We start from the raw sequence: 12,767 nt of genomic DNA, 5'->3' as shown, positions 1-12,767 counted from the left end.
ATCCCATTTTGATTTGAACCAACCAGAGCAGAAGTTTAAAGGGATAATACAGACTTTTTCCCAGATCAAGACTCGTTACCTATTTGAGATCAGACAGGTAACTTCTTTTAAATCTCTTCTCAATATGTATTTTTATCCAAAAGCTTTTATAAATGTTGATATTGAACATGCTGTATATTGTAATTTCTTTTTTCCCCACTGTTTTCATTCCTGTCCGTCTAACTTCCATTTCTTCTCTCAGTAAAGCACTTTGTAACTATGCTAAGAAAAGCACGAGATGAATAAAGTTCATATCAAACAATAGTTGAATTGACTAATGTGCACAGTTGATGGAGTTCTCCTGGAAGGTGATGCTACTGTAAATCTTTCTTTCCCTCTTGCTATTTCACTTCATCACCTCAGCCCTAATTCTTTAATCACGTCTTAATGTGATGCAGTTGGAACACGGAGCTTCTCCGTCGTCTGCCAGCTCCTCTCTCCGTCTCAGGACTTTGAGCAGATTATGATGCTGCAGTGTCTCTACCTCCTGCGCCACATGGACATAAATAATGGATGTCTATAAAGTCATTACAGCACTCCGGGATGCCAAGCAGGTTACTGAATGTACACAACAGAAACTCATTGCATTCTCGCGACCGGGAGGGAATAGATGCCACAGCTGTCATTTTGTTTGTAGATAACAAAAATATATTGTTTTGCCTTTTTTGTCTGACTTTAGCCAAGAAGATGTATATCGACGGAAAAAGTTCAGATTGAGGGAAATTGTGAATTTTCCGACGAAGGACTGACGAGAAAAGAACAACGATCAAGACTTCTGACCTGAAACAATCAACCAAACCCCTCAAGCATTTGATTTTATTATTATTATTATTATATTAGTTAATCTTACAGGTCTGTGCAAAGCTGCTTCCAGACAAGCAATGAACTCCGGATAATCTCCTGAAATGATCCAGAGGCTGAATGTGAGGACGCTCTGGACCTTCTCCCACGAGCCCCCTAAGAAAAACTCGAGGTGGATTCAACTCGAGTGTTGACGATGTTTAAAACACGTGATGGACGCAAAACTGAAACCCCCCCGGAAACAAAACAAATATCTCAGGATTAAAAAGAGGAACCATGTTTGTAGAAGATACTGACAAAGATTTTCTGTGATAAGGGCCGACGCAGGTTTCGTTGTGCAGTAACAAAAACATTTGATTTGTATGTTACAACCCTCTGGAGATGGTATTGGTATTTTTCCGAAAACGTCTAAGTAAAGAATCTCTTGCTGCATTCTAGGAAAACTCCGGAGAAAGTCCAGACCCCATTCTCCAGAGTTCATGTCTGAAAACAGCTCAAATGTTGATCATTAAAATGTGAATTAAGCCACAATTATGCTGTGAAAATATATAGAAAATCAAGACAGAAAATAACGATAATTTACATTGATTCTGAATTCTGAGTGTTGCCATTATTCTAAAACTGGAATAACACATCTCATCTTATTCCTCTCTGATGTTTCATCCACTCGGCGTCTTCACGATCCAGTTTTCCACCTTCATATTTCCATCTTCCCACATCCCTCCTCTTGTCTGCTCTTCTGGTGAATAAGCACCAACCAGCCCCACTATTGAAACTGTTCTAATGCTGAATCTTACTGGTGTGATTCTCCACCTCGTTCTTCTCTCTCGTCCTGAGCTTTTCATCGACGAGTGTCGGTGAGACTCAATTAAAGCAGGGAGGAGGGTGTGGGTTGGAGGAGGGGGGGGGGGGGCAAGATTAACAACACACACACTTTTACCCACAATGCCCGGGGGACTCAATTTATCTAGAGGAATGCTCAGCCTAAAAAAAACTGTGATTGACACCTCTAACCTTCATTGGAATGTAATCTTCATCTTTAGCACTCACAGATCTAATTAATTAGGGGGGGGGGGGGGATCTCATTTCCTCACTAATGCAACTGGACAGAGGGATGCTGGAGGGGGGTGGGGGAGTGCGGAGGAGAGGAGCGATTGAGATGGAGGGATGAGTGGGGGGGAGAGGGAGAGAGGAGGGGTGCCCATATTTCATCAATGCCCGTGAACAGTGTCCACCTTGTTCATTTCAGGGAGGAACACGGGAGCGTGAGGTGCTCGGGTTCACACCAACTACACTGTATTGATTACAGCTGCCAGGACTCTGGCTAGTGGCCATCAAATAAGGAGACGCCGCAGTCACACTCTTTATAATGGGATCTCTCCGTAATGTGCTCCAGTGCTGAACTTTCTCTTCTGGACTTCTTCTCCTGATTAAAGCCATCGGCCACACTCACGTGCGAAGACACGGTCGACACGGAAGCGTTTTTCTGATTGTAATTGGTTTTGTCATCTGCTGGAACATCGACGTGTGTAAATGTGACTCCTTCAGTCAATCATACGAGAGCTGAGTGAGTCTAACTGGGAAGTTGATGAACACGTATGAGTCCCAAATAAATCTGGTCAAAACACACCAACCTAAGATTAGGTGAGTTTGAAGTGTTAATTTCATAGAAAATACCTTGAAATATTCTTCTTATTATAAATTGAGTCAATTCTTAAACGTTATAGAGAGTTTGACTTGTTCATTTTGGAAAGAAAGACATAAAAATGACTAAAATAAATATTGGAGCCTTTAATTTAAAACATGTACTGAAGGTGAGAATGTGCATTGCTCTCATATCTTGATTTAAGGCCTTTAACAATAACTGAACTCTAATATATGCAAACATGAACTCTAATCTCTAATCTACATCATTTAACAATGAAATATTGTTATTTTTTACTAAACCTTTCAGCCTTTCAAACTATCCTATTCTGTTAATAATCTGAATAATGTGAGGTTGCAAGGAAAACGTTTCATACTACTTACATAAAACTTTACCAATTTGGCCGATGCTTTTATCCAAATGATGTTCAAGTGTGAAGTAGTGTTAGTCAGTAGGTGTTTTGGGATGAGGGGGGGTGCCATCCCCTTAAAGACAAAATCTTTAGTTAAGTTTTAGTCAAGTAAAACTCTCTGCATTGCAGTCTTGTCTTTGTCACACAAAAAAAAAAAACATACTGTTATTAATTAGACAAGGTCGGAGATAAGATAAAGAAGTTAGTACTGATCCTGCACGTCAGGGTGGACACTGGATCTTCGTAGCTCGTTCCACCACAATATATCTCGACTGTGGTCGATGTTTGCTGTAGGAACGCAGTCACAGCTACTGCTTGTTTGTCCTTGTTCATATACACAAACACTCGTGCATTTATATACTGTACGTCTTGATTCTCAGTTTTTGGAGTATCATTAAATTCCCTCCACACGCAGCATGTGGCCACATTTCACTGGCAGAGAGGACAAAGTGCAGCTGCTTCAAGACGCCTGTTTGAATAAAATCACACTGCAGCTGATGCTTCCCCGAGTCTCACTTCTCCACGGAGCTGCTTCCTGGAGGCTGCATCTCCGAGCGGATATTGAACGGCCACTTGTCTCTCTGACCATTTGTCCTCCTCGTTGATCCCCTCTTCACGCCGACACCCGGCCGCTGTTTCCAAGTCTCTCCTCCTCCTCCTCCTCCTCCTCCTCCTCCTCCTCCAATCCAATGAACTCTACCTGTGTCCATCTCTGCCTGCATCGCTTTCCACCCTGCTCATCCGCCCGCACCTCTCCAATCTCTGGCTCATAATAGGGGAATGAAAAGGAGTTTATAAACTGAAGTGCACATCAAATCTGCTGTAATGAAATCTTATCAATGTGTCGCCTGTGCTACATTATTTGCATATAAATGACATAATATAATAACTCTCTCCGGCCTCTACCTGGGAGGAGTAAATATTTCTCTGTCTGCTTTGTGTCGCCACTGTGACACGAGAAAACGAGACGCTAATTGAAGAGAGGAAAACATCTTTATGCGACGACTGACATTCAATTATATCTGGGGGATCAGATTAGGTGGTGGCCCCAGAAATGTTTGAAAACAACATTCTGCAGGGAGGCAACTCTGTAGGCAGCCGAGGATGTAATTTGAATGGCTGTTCGAGGCCCGCGCTGAATGGCACTGCTCTGAATGGAATCACTATGTTACGACCTGCGAGTAATTGGATGTCCGGAGTGAAGTGTTGACAGAAAAAAAAAAAAAAAAGGGGAGGCGAGGCGAGGCTGACGGAAAAACAAATAAATAAATAAAAAAGGAGACAAACACTGAGGCAGGGAAACAAAGAGTGAAAAGAAACAGGGAAACGATGCAATAAGCAGGTGAGGGCGAGGGGGGGGCACAAAAACAAAAAAGAAAGAGGAAATAATCAAAACAGTGAAATTGCAGGGAAAGTACTTTCTCAGAAGAGTTTCAGTCGTTGTTCATCGCCGCTCGGCCATCGAGCCAAACCAGCAATCAGACAGGACAGGCTCTCTTATCGGACCCAGGAATCAAACCGCCGGGGCCCGCACCAAACAAACACGGGTCACTTTACTTACGGCCATAAATATGCTGATCATTGTGTACGTTCATCCAGCTAGCCTGTCACTCCCGGTTTGTCCAAGTTAAACGCAACGGAGCAGATAATGGAAAGCGTGTCCTTAACGTGCACAACATACGACCGAAGGCGGCAGGTGAAGCGTGTTGCCTCCACATGACCCAGCCTGTCAGAACGGATTATCTTTAACGTGCACGGTGCAACACGCCGCGCACGATTCACCTGGTGCGTCAAATCTATCTCTAAAGGAGACAGTTCCACGCTACGTAAGAAGAAAAAGGTTCTAACGAGCATCAGATCTCCACAGAGGAAAGTGGTGGAAAAACTGAGCTGAAAATTAAAATGGAACACGCTTGAATATAAACATCACACACAGACACACACAGACACAGACACACACAGACACAGACACACACACACACACACACACACACACCAACATCCATTTTATCTCCATGTATTCACCTTTGTAGAACACGCAGGGGGGACGGAGGGGCTGGCCGACTCCATCGATTGGCTATCCTCGCCAGTGACAGCTCCCAGATTGGACAGAGAGCACGAGAGTCAGGAAGTCACCCTGCCATTAGCAGTCTGTCCTCTCTGGTTACAGCACTGCCAGCACACGGACACTACACAGACTAGAATGGAGTGCAATGATTGGTGTGTGTGTGTGTGTGTGTGTGTGTGTGTGTGTGTGTGTGTGTGTGTGTGTGTGTGTGTGTGTGTGTGTGTGTGTGTGGGTGTGTAATTTGATCCCTCTATCACTGTCCTGTAGCATTCAACCCAATAACCTCTGAACTAGTCTTTCATTTTGCTTATTTACTGTGGGTCATTAGGTCTCTTCCGTCTTTCTCTCCCAATCCTCATCTCAAAATCCCGGAAATCAATCTGGTGACGCGTAAAACTGAACATCAAACATCAATTGCTCCGTATTAATCATGTATTCATTTCATATACAATAATAAATATTTCTCCATGACCAAACCAATGCTCACTGTAATAGTGTACATTTTATATTGGATGTTATTTGACTTATTAGGACTATTACATGATATGGAATATTTCTTAAATTGCTGTATTTGTACTTTTAAAGGTTACAGACACTTTTCCCACTGGTGCTTATTTTCTGCTCATATCTCTGCTTCTCCACTTCACGAGCCTGAGGGCAGGAAGCGGTGGAGTCGGGCTGTGACGGGAGGCGGTGCGTTGAAAGCCCAGATGACTGAGCACTCCGGGATTAGACTGATGAATCAGCCAGCTTCCGATATTCTGTTAATATCTCCTCTGGATGTGTCAAACCTCTGCAATGAATCAAATCCCTCCTCGACAAACAGCTGTAATGAAGTTTTGTTTTTTTCTCCAAACAAAAGATTTATTAATTTGAGGTTTGTCAAGGTAGTGTCACCGATTCATCAGTTAGCGTTTTAGCATTCCATCTTTCAAAATAGAAACATAAGGTAATGTCTCTGTCAAGCTGATATGTTCGTCTTTACACTTTCAACTGTTTTTGTCCTCTTTGTCATCACAAGTCAAATTAGACCCTCAGAACCCAACAGTCCCCAAAACCACATTTAAATTCACTGGATCAGGATTTTCATTTCAATCTGACCCCCAAAAATCCCCCATATCGCAATGTTACAAAAATTGAAGGAACAAAATTCTGGATTTGCAACAGAATTGAATGATTCCTTCCTTGGTTCATGCTCCAATCCTCCAAAAGATTTCATGGGAATCGGTTTAGCAGTTTTTGCGTAATTCTGCAAATAATCCAAACCAACAGAAAGATGGACAGGCGTGAACATAAAGTGGATGTCAAATTCCACTGCACAAGATTTGAAAACCCTGAAATTGCTGTAATGAATTCCCTGAACAAATTGAACGTTCATGTGTATAAATGAAAGTTAAACTCCTCAAGCAGCTCAAAGGGAGAATTTCTCAGTTGTTCTAAAAAAAAAAAGCTGGTTCAGATGGACGATGGGGTGAAGTCGACTGATTCGCTCTAACCACATTCTGATGATTAACAGATTTCCACGTGCATCCAGTGGAAGATACGAACGCTCCCTCATCCCCGAGCTCCCGACTCAGGGAAACCGGCCTCATCCCTGCTGCAACATTCACTGTCAGAAATTACAGCCTGCAATTGATCCAACAGCATCGCGTGTCAGAATAATATAAGACAGTGGGAGGTGGTGGTGGTGGTGGTGGTGGTGGTGGGGGGGAGATGTGTCTAAAGTAAAGTGAGGAGAAAAACAGAGCGGTGGAATAAATGTGCATATCAAGACGGGATTTTACGCCTCAGAGGAAGCACTGGAGGGAAAATCAAACTGATTTTCAATGTGACAAAATTGATTTTCCAATTTTCTCCGGATTGCTTTCCGTCCCCCCCGGGCAGGTGAGGTGTCTATCCAAACACACTTAGAGGCGCCACCTGAATTATGTCCGAGGAATTTGAAGAAAAGAGGCGGAAGAAAAAGTTTGGGGCCCCTCTCTCTTCTATCATCCTCCCTTCTCCGTTTGTTCTTTGAATCGATGTATTAGAGTCTCGCTGTCACATATATATATAAATATATATACTACGCACATACGCCACCACGCCATACTCTCAGGGCGGCAGAGGGAATCGATGGGTGCCACGCAGGAGTCAGATTTATGTGAATGCGCTGAAGAGGCTGGGTTTAAATCTCCGCAGACCCCAGAGGACGACAGTTTAGTTTAATTCCTGCGCCTCCTGCACTTCCATCTGGCTCTGCTGACTGACTGGCTGACTGGGCTTTGGAAGAAGTCGTCCTGGACTTTTGCTTAAAAATCCCTGCGGACATCTTGGGGGGGGAAGTAAAAAAAAAAAAAAACAGCCACATAACAAATGATGGCAGTGGTGGGGGACGAGGGGGGGGGGGGGGGAGATATTTGTAGATACAACATAATAACAATCATACATGGCGCTTCAGGCTTGTACCACTTTTTATTTGGCCACATCTGCAATCATGTTACTGCCAAAGCCGGCTCGTATAATGCAGACATGAATTAGTCATCGCTGTTTAGTGGAAAATAAAAAAAATCACCATAATGGATTTTTATTTTTGTTTTGACGGCGTGTGAAGTGGAGGAGATTTCATGGACTGTGACACCGCTTCATGTGACACAGACTGAGCTGAAAAAACATTTAAACGCCACAGGGTTCCATTCATTTAATTCAGGTGAAGGGGCTGACCATTTTAAAAAGGGGCAGTGATATTGATTGTTTTGATCTATAGAAATATTTGCATCTTCTGAGCTGATGTAGATCAGAAATAAGTGGAAAACACTGACACTCCGACATTTGTCACAGCAATCAAATGTGTCTGTAACAGCAGAATGACATATTCTTATCCTGTACCACTACAATAAATACCGATAATACCTATTCCATTAACACAGGGTACGTTTATGATCCACAAGCTATAATCTGGATGTTTCAGAGGAACTTTATATTGTACTTATTGTTTATGTATTAGGTAAATAGGAATCCTGGGGGTGAAAACTAATCTTTGCTCATTGGTTATCGTCTGACAACAACTAAGGTAAAAACTTTAGGGCTTCCGGTGCAGAAACCAGATATATCCAGGCCAAAACTCTCCCAAAACACTGTTCACTGTTTCCAGTCTGACCAGTTTCTTCAAACACATGAGTTGAATGTTTCTCACAAAACACAAACAGTTAAACTTTTTATAGGTAAAAGGCTGATTGGTAAAACCAGAAGCTTCCGGCTCCAAAATCCTGTCCCTCACCTACAGATTCTCAACATTCACATAAGGTGAAAAGTGACGACAGATCCTGAATTGTTTCCTCTTGATTCCACCACATCACGTCCCCAGTACCCACATATAAGTATTGGTACACATTGTACTGGTACTACTTTTTCCTAACGCTTTTATATTTCTTTTCTTTGGGAACATAAACTACCTTAACAAAAGCCTCCAATAGGTTGAACTGACAGTAAAACTCATCCGAGCATCAGAGCAGCAGTTTATCTGACAGGACCAGGTTTGTAATAATCCACGTCCGGGGCAGCTCCCACAGGAAAACACAACAACTGAAAAATAATGTGTCCGGACAAACGGCTGCCACCTCGGTGCTGATTAAATCAACAGTAAAAAATGAAGTATGATTCCGACCTGTTTCTGCTGACACACGGAGACGATTGACCCGGCTCTCAGGTCTTTGTCACTTTGAAAGAGTTACTAATACTTCAAGAGGGTGAAGAACAAAGTGAGGGGAAGAATCTGATTTTTCAGAGATTTATTGAGGCCACAAACAGGCAACGCAATTTGGCCGCTTGCCTTCCTCAAAAGGCGTTCGACTGAATATTCCACCAGAAGCCGGTTAGTGGTTGTAATAAATCCTGGCTGCCGACAACAGAAAGGATGCTGCTGTTGGTTTCTTTATTCCTCTTCACGGGGGGGGGGAATCTTTTGAAGTCTACTGTGAAGTGAGACGCTTCGGGAAGTCTCACTTTTCCGTTTCAGAGGAAACGGACCAGCATGCATCTCTCCGACCATTCGGTGTCTCCATCACCTCACAAAAGCAGCTCTAACAGTGCTCGCCGCATTGATTACATCTCATTTCAATTACGCCTCCATTAAACAGTTTACTGTAGCTCGGGGAGCGGCTCATCAGCGCGGTTAGCTGCCGCGGTTCCAGCAGTTCCGGATGGGAGGTTTTTCAGCCGGGCTTGTTGGACACCACCAGGGCCAACGGATGAGTGTGTATCACCTCAATTAAACTATGCGCTAAGTGTCTGACAACAGCTAATATTCCTCTTCCACCAGCGAATCCAATCGATGTTTCTGGCATTCGTCGCCCTGCTGAAAAAGCAATCATCCCGTTGTCTCGCTCCAGTTAGACGGGGAAATGCTCATCTGGCTTCTGCGCCTGCTCGCCGGAACGCACCAGCGCCCCATTCCCTCAGAAACCCACATTAAAACAAATATAGAGGTGCCATAGAACACACATACTCATACTGTATATATATACACTTTGTCCTCTCTGGTCAAGACAGAGATGTACAACAAGCTGCATCTCAGATAATCCAGGGACAAGTGTAAAGCTTGAAGCTGTCGAGGAAAAACTCCCACTCTGTTCCACTTGGAAAAAGGCCATCACTCAGCAGAGAATACACACACACACACACACACACACACACACACACACACACACACACACACACACACACACACACACACACACACACACACACACACACACACACACACACACACACACACACACTCGCCAAGTTAACCCACCTCTCTGTCAAGTAACGTCGGCGAGATGACGGTGACGATGTCGCCTTTTTCTGCGTCGATGTAGAACATGTTGGGGGACGGTTTGTCGGGCGACTGCCGGACGATGTTGTATCGCAGCGCGGCGTTATCTGTGGCGGGGTCGTCTGCGTCGAACGCGGTCATTCTCATCACCGTGGTCCCTGGAGAAGACAGTGAGGGACGGGAATGAGTCTGAATTCATGGGAAAACGCCAAGGAAATAAATACTGAAAATACTTTCACAGTAATAAAACAGTTTTAGAGACAAATCAGGAGTTACAGCAAAACACAGGAGGTTCCATTAAATATCACAACAGCTGCATTTGTACTGTGTAACTAAAACATGACAGACAGACACAAGTAAATCTCTGAATTGGAAATAACGAAGCGTGTGAAAGAAATAACATATGTGGAATTAAAACTGGAAGATTTTCCATATTGCAAGTTTTTATCAAGATCTCTCTATGTGATATTTGTAAACATAGTGTTTACACAATGCATCTAAAATTAGAGCAGATTTCGAAAAATTTCCCTCTGACTGCTGCCCACAGCCACTGGAAAAAAAGTTTGCCTTCCCCTAATGTGTTTTCTCCCTCGACTCAGCTCGAACAGCAGGGGGCACTTTATTTTGTAATGGGAACAAAAATGGAAATCCTGCTCCCTGCGGCTGAGCTGAAATAGGAAGCGATCGTTGACACACCCTCAACCCTCAACCTCTCCGTCTCTCGGCGGTGATGAGACACGATCGCAGTGATTCAGCAGAACATGCAAAAGAGTGTATATGTGACTCCATGCATGTGCACACACACACACACACACACACACACACACACACACACACACACACACACACACATAATGTCAAGTTGTTTTCTGCAGCCTTTACAAACTGGATCTCCACCTCAAGCCTCGTGTCCTTACAGTCAGAAACCTCATCGGCTGAAGAGCTCTTTGATTTATTGAAGTTTGAAGTAGTAAGTCGTTAAGAGATGCAGCAGCTTCATTATGATGCGAGTGTGTGTGTGTGTGTGTGTGTGTGTGTGTGTGTGTGTGTGTGTGTGTGTGTGTGTGTGCGTGTGTGTGTGTGTGAGACACAGATGGACACTTCTCATAAGTGGGGGATGTCTCGTACACTTCTGATCATCTCATGTGTGAAGGATTCAAAGCTATTTATTCAAATGATGGGTTTTAACTATAAAAGCAGGGAATCAGTGCATGTTGGTTTGCGTAAATAATTCTAAAATGAAACAACTAATCAATGTGGATGACGATGCTTCTGCTTTCAGTTTTCAACAAAAAGCACAAAGGTTTTATCTTTGACAAAACGCTGCAGTTCTCTCACATAAAGCTGCTTCTTCTTCTTTTCTTCTCTGAAACTAATAAACTAACAGAAGTTTTGTGTTTTTCCAGCAAAGAAAACCTTTTGTGATTTTCCTTTGACCCAGATACTTAACAAAACATTCTGCTAAGTACCAAATACCGGCGCCGCGTGGCATGGCTCATAAACATCGATCTCTTTTCATGCTTCTTCTTAATACCCCTCAGTACTTTGCCACAGTGCATTAGCCAAACTGCCAGGATAAGACACAAAAGGCAGCTGCAGGAAGATATGCAAAGTCTACATTAAACAGCAGTGGCTTAGTGGCAAATGACTTGAGTCCAGTTTACGGTAATGAGGGGCAGAGAGGTGTGGGTTTTATCCCCCTGCCATTGGCACTTCAAGGTGAACCTTTAATGGTTAAGTAAACCGGTAATCCTCCCTCTGCAGAATAATTACACAGTCCCATCTCCTTCATTACCTATACTCTGTTCCACTTCACACCTCGAAAAGCGCCACCGTTAGACATGACTCGGCGGGCGCGCACACAAACACACACACACACACACGCGGGCGTCTTTTCATGGACACACCGACTGGCAGCGAATTAGTGTGTTTAAAAACGCCGGCTAAATTGGTTATCTTGAACAGATCTCAGTGAATTATGTTCTCATTTCGCCCGGCAAACCGGGGTCCCCTGAACGCAACACAATCATATTACAAGTTCTATCTGATGGCAGAGTGGAGCCGGCCCTCTCAGTCGTCACCGTCTCCATCAGATACCGGGATTCCGCCTCACAAATGGGTATCGTCCGTCAGTCCGTTAATACACAGCAGGCGTCAGCATCAATCAGCTCACATGATAAACATCTGGCGTCGTGTAATGGGACAATAGAAGTGGGTATAACTCTTAACGCTGACGTCGGCCGAGTTTAATCACAGAATTACATCGTGACTCGTTGGCCCCTCTTATCGTCGTCATCCTCTGGCAGCAGCCGAGGGCCCGATGTGAACTGCTACTGGGCAGTTATACGATGGGATGGATGTGGACGAGCAGGACGGCCATTACCTCACTATCACCGAGATCCATCTGCCGTGCGGCGGGATGACATCAGCTCGCTCTGGATGCAGAGAGAGAGGCGATGCAATGAAGACGGTGGAGAGAGAGAGAGTCTGTAAACGCTGTGTGTGTTGCACGTCTATCAAGTTGTCGTGTAAGGACTCGTTTCCTGTTGCTGCAGCCGGTCGAGGAATAAGAGAGAAGTGAAAAATCGAGAGCAGGACTATGATGTGAAAACATCACAAAGTAAAACATGAAAAGACAACGATTGATGCACAGAAAGAAAGCGTGCACAAGAAACGCGTGTTGTGGATTGATTTCATCAGGCGTGGCGCTGTGTTGCCTACAGCTCCCTCCCTATATCTTTCTCAAACCCCACAGGAAATCAGCGGGGGCCGGCAGATCTGTGTGCGCCACCTGGGAGCTGACACGTTGCGTAAAGCCAAGATGAAGCAAGAGTACATAGACAAGATGGAAGAGAAAGGGTAAATGTGATGCCAGTATGTGTTTGAGTCTACTTGAGTCCACACACACACACACATAGTTAACGTGTCTATGGGTGTAGCAGCATGAGTGTGAGAGATTCTGGTTTCCATTCAAATCATTCGCCGCGTACAATGGATTCCTCAA

The 12,767-nt window shown here is 44.0% G+C and overlaps 1 protein-coding gene across 1 annotated transcript in view; it reads right to left on the bottom strand.

The window, feature by feature from the left end:
* The window catches only part of cdh13 (cadherin 13, H-cadherin (heart)), a 285,157-nt gene that overhangs the window by 91,667 nt on the left and 180,723 nt on the right, over positions 1-12,767 (bottom strand). Inside the window, exon 8 of the mRNA XM_034588673.1 lies at positions 9,743-9,921. Coding sequence (XP_034444564.1) covers positions 9,743-9,921 — 179 coding nt within the window. The remainder of the gene's footprint in view (positions 1-9,742; positions 9,922-12,767) is intronic.

The sequence above is a fragment of the Hippoglossus hippoglossus genome, chromosome 6 (genome assembly GCF_009819705.1).
Source record: "Hippoglossus hippoglossus isolate fHipHip1 chromosome 6, fHipHip1.pri, whole genome shotgun sequence".
Lineage (NCBI taxonomy): Eukaryota > Metazoa > Chordata > Actinopteri > Pleuronectiformes > Pleuronectidae > Hippoglossus > Hippoglossus hippoglossus.
Note: the sequence above shows the minus strand (reverse complement) of the source record. Positions and strands in the feature narration are given on the sequence as shown.